This window comes from Phocoena sinus, chromosome 13 (genome assembly GCF_008692025.1).
Source record: "Phocoena sinus isolate mPhoSin1 chromosome 13, mPhoSin1.pri, whole genome shotgun sequence".
NCBI classification, from domain to species: Eukaryota; Metazoa; Chordata; class Mammalia; order Artiodactyla; family Phocoenidae; genus Phocoena; species Phocoena sinus.
This window is the reverse complement of record NC_045775.1, coordinates 78,485,947-78,491,486: the sequence shown is the minus strand read 5'-3', so window position 1 is coordinate 78,491,486 and position 5,540 is coordinate 78,485,947. Positions and strand designations below refer to the sequence as shown.

The 5,540-nt window shown below is 45.2% G+C and overlaps 1 protein-coding gene across 1 annotated transcript; it reads left to right on the top strand.

Annotated features, from left to right (window-relative positions):
- The first annotated feature begins 601 nt into the window (after positions 1-601).
- IL36G (interleukin 36 gamma) lies at positions 602-4,836 on the top strand. The gene is made up of 3 exons (XM_032652262.1): positions 602-707; positions 1,419-1,558; positions 4,624-4,836. Exons 1-3 carry the CDS (start codon positions 602-604, stop codon positions 4,834-4,836), a joined length of 459 nt encoding a protein of 152 aa, XP_032508153.1.
- Positions 4,837-5,540: the final 704 nt, after the last annotated feature.

Here is a 5,540-nt window from a genome sequence, read left to right as displayed (position 1 = left end):
GAGGGTCTGGAAATGCCTCCTGAGACTCAGATCTCCTATCAATGTCCTCACAGGTGCCGAGACAACCCCGCTACGGCAGCAATTATGGAAGACTCTGGACTACCCTATATAGCAAGTAATGTTGGGATGGGGTCTGGAGGCTGGGGACACTCATGCCTGTCTCTTCTAGACACCCCAGCCTTCTCTGCCCCTCCCTGTATATGGACCTTACCACCAAATGCTGTCCATCTCCCACTGGACCGCGAGAGTGTGGACCATTTCTTTTGCACTGCTGCAGCTCTAGATCTAGCCTTGGGCCAAATACAAAGTGGCTGGCAAAGTTAGTAGCTGGGCCTTGACACATGTGTACTTATGGGGATGAGGGTTTAACTCATTAACGGTCTAACTCTTAGACCAGTTACAGGCTTGTCCTCCTCACCAGAGCTCATAGTTTTACTGGAAAGAAAGGCTGAGCTGATGGGCCATGTGAGAGCTGCCAGTTTTGATGTGTAAACCCTGAACCGTCCTTCCTGAAAGGCCTGGAGTAGATAATCTTTCGCCTAGCATCTGATAAAGCAACCTTAATCATGTTTCTTCATTATTCTTTTCTATTTAAATAGTAATGGATTCACCTCAGATTGGAGAATGCTTTGACTCGAATCAGCAGGCGTGGATCCTTAAGGGTCGGACCCTCGTGATAGCTCCATTGAACAACAGTGTGACTCCGGGTAGGTGAGAGGTCACCATGTGGTTGATCTTTGTGATGTGATCCCTCACACATCATTGCGGCTGGGATACTGGTATCCAGCCTTTTGTTAAAAGTGTGGCTTTATAACAGGGCTCACCTGGAGGGGGAAGAATTCCACACCTGCCTGGGAAGGAGTGTCTTGGACCAGGGCAAAGAGAGCAGAGAGAGTGGAGCGGCGTTCTGGGGAGCAGTGATCTGAAGGCCTGTGTTAGGGAAGAGGAGTGGCTTGTTCTGCCAGACATCTGGTGTCCTAAGAGGACTAATTGGTTGGATAGCACAGGAAGGCAGATTTCAACGTGACATTAGGCAATACTTGTCAATGAACAGGGCTCTCCAAGGCTCAGGGGGGTTGCTTGGGGTTGGAGCTTCTCACCTCCAGGTGTTCAAGCAGAGGTGTGAAAATCTCAAGGGTGGGGTCTGCCCTCTGATTAACTCTTTGTGTTTGCTCCATTTCTTAGGGCAGTGATTGGTGCTTGGTGAGAATGAATGAATGAATGATGAATATGAGGCTGGCCATTTTGTGGGTCTGGGGTAGTAGGGATTGTACTCTTAAGATCTCTTCCAGCCTTACCTGGAAGATCCTGGTCTTTCCTGACTTCCAAAGGGCACGGACTGTGTGCGTTGGTGGTATGTGGTGAACATAGCTGCCTTCCAAAGGGGCACTGACACCATATCCCCTCTTATCTAACAGTCATTGTCACTGTTATCCCATGCACGAATCCAGGCTCTGTTGAGGAAGACAGAGGGATTCCCATTTATTTGGGAATAAAGGATCCAAAAATGTGTCTGTATTGTGAGGACGTCGGAGGACAGCCCAAATTGCAGCTGAAGGTGAGTGACTGAGGAAAATAATGTAGAAAAACCTCAATTTCTTTTCTGAGAAGTTGATTTGTTAGGAAATCTAATTTTATAATTAAAAAAGAAATATCGTCCTGTTCTTAAGCATACTTCTCCCTTCCTCCTTTAGATTAATGTGCCTGCACCCCTCACTAGTTGAGGGCTCGTCTTTCTTGAATATTGAGACATTCTAGCCGTTGTTTGTTTGTTTGTTTTAATTGGGGTATAGTTGCTCTACAATGTTGTGTTAGTTTCTGCTGTACAACGAAGTGAATCACCTATGTGTATACATATATCCCCTTCCTCTTGGGCCTCCCTCCCACCCCACCCCCCGTCCCACCCATCTAGGTCACCACAGAGCACCGAGCTGAGCTCCCTGTGTTATACAGCACGTTCCCACTAGCTATCTGTTCTACACATGGCAGTGCACATATGTCAATCCCAATCTCCCAATACATCCCACCCCCCGTGTCCACATATCCATTCCCCACATCTGCATCTCTATTCCTGCCCTGCCAATAGGTTCATCTGTACCATTTTTCTAGATTCCACATACATGAGTTAATATACAATATTTGTTTTCCTCTTTCTGGCTTACTTCACTGTCTATGACAGACTCTAGGTCCATCCATGTCTCCATGAATGTTTATTCAAGTATATTCTCTCCTTCATTCTGCCTCCCCTCTGCTTTTCGAATTCCTATTCATCACTTATTGGGACTTTGAGATCTCACTTCAATATCTCACCTAATTTCTCATACTTTCTGTCCTTTTTTTTTCATGTTGCATTCTGGGAGAACTCGTTGGTTCAACATCCCAGGTCCTGATTACCTTTTAATTCACACGCTAAATTATCTTTCTATTCTGTTTTTATGAAATTTCAGTCTTTACTATGCTAATTCTCAAGCTCTCTAGTTGGTTTTGCATTTTTCTTCTTTATAACTGCCTGTTAGTAAAAACTTGTTTCTGAAACTTCTGTTTACTGCAATTCAATTTAATTCAACTCAGTATAATCCAAGTCAGCAAATGTGTGTGTTCTTACTGGCCTCCAGCACTGTTGTGGGCATTTGTGAATCATCAGTGCACAGAATGGCAAGAGTCCTGCCCTCCTGGGGCTTGCATTCTAGTGGGAGAGGAGAAATGGTCCACAAGAAGTATAATCATGGGTAAATCTGTGGCGTGTGAAAGGGTGTTATGTCTCCTGGGAAAGAACGATTAGAGCCGGGTTAAGAGACTGGCAGTGCCAGTAACAGATGGGGTCTGGCTGTGTGGTAAATAGTATAGCAGGCATTATCGCAAAGGTGAGATTTTAGCAGATGGGAGAGGAGGCAAAGGAGTGAGCCAGCAGTGTCCAGTGAGGGCAGGTTCAGTCAATTCAGATTGCTAGAACGTTTTGAATAGAAGAGTGACATGAACGGACATATGGTTTTTTAAAAAATTATTTACTTACTTATTTATTGGATGCATTGGGTCTTAGTTGCGGCATGCGGGATCATTCGTTGCAGCATGAGGGCTCTTTGTTGTGGCGCGTAAGCTCCAGAGCGCCCGGACCCAGTAGTTGCTGCGCATGTGCTGTTTAGTTGTGGCCCGCAGGCTCAGTAGTTGCCATGTGCGGCCTTCGTTGCCCTGCGGCACATGAAATCTTAGTTCCCCAACCAGGAATCCAACTGGCATGTCCTGCATTGTAAGACAGATTCTTAACCACTGGACCACCAGGGATTATTTTGTCCGCTACGTGATAGCCGCGTGTGAAGGGCAAAGGGGAGAGTCCTGTTGGAGGCTTTGAGGTGATCCAGGTGTGATCTGATAGATATAGGGATAGCATGGAGGTAGGAAGAAAACGGTCAGATTCTGGAAATATTTTCAGTTGAGTCAATGGGCTTTGCTGACAGAGTGAATGTGGAGTGTGATTAAGAAGATGAGGACCGAACAGTACATTTTCAGCTCTGTAAGCAAGAGCTGCATGGTGTTGACCCTGCAGGCTTTGTTAAGACTTTGAATTTTGTGATAATTAGAAAATCATTCAAGACATTTAAGCCGGAAGGTAACGTGATCTTATTTATTCAATTATTTCAGTTTACAGTTAACTCAACTGCTTTGTAGAGAATGGGTGGTAAGGATGGAGCAGGTGTAGGGGAGGGAGTGAGAAGTGGCTCAGTTCAGGAAAGATTTTGGAAATAGGGCTCACAGGCCTTGCTGCTGGATTAAACGTGGAGGGATCTAAGAAAGCAATATCAAGGATGAATCCTAGGTTTTTGGCTGCCCAAAGAATTGGCTAGATTAACTGGAAGTTATTAACTGAATAAAGGAATCTTTTGGAAGAATTCCCCCTACTCAGGGTGGAATGTGGCTGAATTATGGACCATTCCTGTGTCTCTTTGGGGAATCTTGGACATAATGCAATTTACTTAGAAATACTTATCTTACCTAAGTAGAATGATATGTGAATGTATAAACATATACATCCACAAATATACTTCTATATACAATATAGAAACCTTTTCTGATTGTTCTATATACTTTGCTTTTTTGAGTGCAAGTCCTTTGATTTGTTAGACCCTCTTGTGCCTTTTTCGTGGCTCTGACCTTTCTCATATGTTTGGCAATTAATTGGAAACCCAAACACCCCTGCCCTGGCGGTCCTTTGCCAGAGCAGTGGTTCCTGCGGGAGGGGGGCTCTCACGGATGCAGCTTTGGTGAGGGAAGACCTTGGCTTCCTGCAGCAAATTTGCATTTCCTTCCTTTTCCTGGGGGTGGGGTGGTCCCCGCAGCCTCTTGTGCGGGGAGAGTTCCAATTTGTCATTCAAGGGTGGCCACTTGTTCATGAACCTGTGTCTTGTGTCACTCCATGCCATCTCTGGAGTTGAGGGTGGGGGGCAGGAAGGTGAAATTTCACGTGTGTTCACTCTGCTGTTCCTTTGAAATGGGCTTTTCTTGGTTTGCTCTAATAGATGGATAGGGTTGCTCAAACTTCGGAACATTTACATGTTGTGTACAAGTAATGTTGAACTACTCAAACAGCCTGTGCTTCTCCTTCTGGCATTTTCTGTCCCATTTCAGGACCAGGATATACTGGATCTGTACAACCGACCTGAGCCCATGAAGCCCTTCCTTTTCTACCATAGCCAGACAGGCAGTACCTCCACCTTTGAGTCCGTGGCCTTTCCCGGCTGGTTCATCGCCTCCTCCTCCGAGAAAGGCCAGCCCATCTTTCTCACTTCGAACCTGGGGAAAATGCACACTACTGCCTTCCGTATAGACTTAAAGATTTAACTCAGCCTAGAGGTGGCAGCTTGGTCTTATAGTTTCTCGTTCTCAGCGTGTCTTCATCTGGATTATCTCAGCGTCATTGCACATTGATGCTGAGAGGTGGGCTTGGCCCTGTTCTCATCTTATTTTATGAACGGAGAAGAAGCAATGACCTCGTGGCATCCAAGGAATAGAATGTGGGCTCGAAAGCAGGAGGGAGGCGGTGACGTGTGGCTCTCCTTTCAAGCTGAAACTGTACATCTCTCAAGCCATCTGTACACGGACATCGGGACCCAAAAAACACCTGTCCCAGGGGTGGTTATGAAGAACCATGAATTCAGAGTTCACCCGTCTTACCCAAGATCCTGGGACTAGCATGGAGCTGATCTTTGTTTTTGTTTTGCTTTGTTTCCTTTCCTAACGGGATTACGTTTCCCATAATCTCTCTATGTTTCCAGTATATTGTGAGGGGTGTAATATATCCTTTTAAGGGTTAGGAACTTGTAAAGAAAACCAATTCTTCATTAAATTACTTATGTCTAATTCTAATAATCTGTTACCATAAAACCAAATATAAACTCCACGTGTTTATACGATAAGAAAGCTAAAACAGTTACAAAATGAAATAGGAAACAAGGAGTAATCTGAAATTACCAAGAGTGATGGAATAAGGACACCGCAGTGGGTAAGTCTGGCACTGGGGCTTAGCTGAGGGGAGAAGGGCCCTT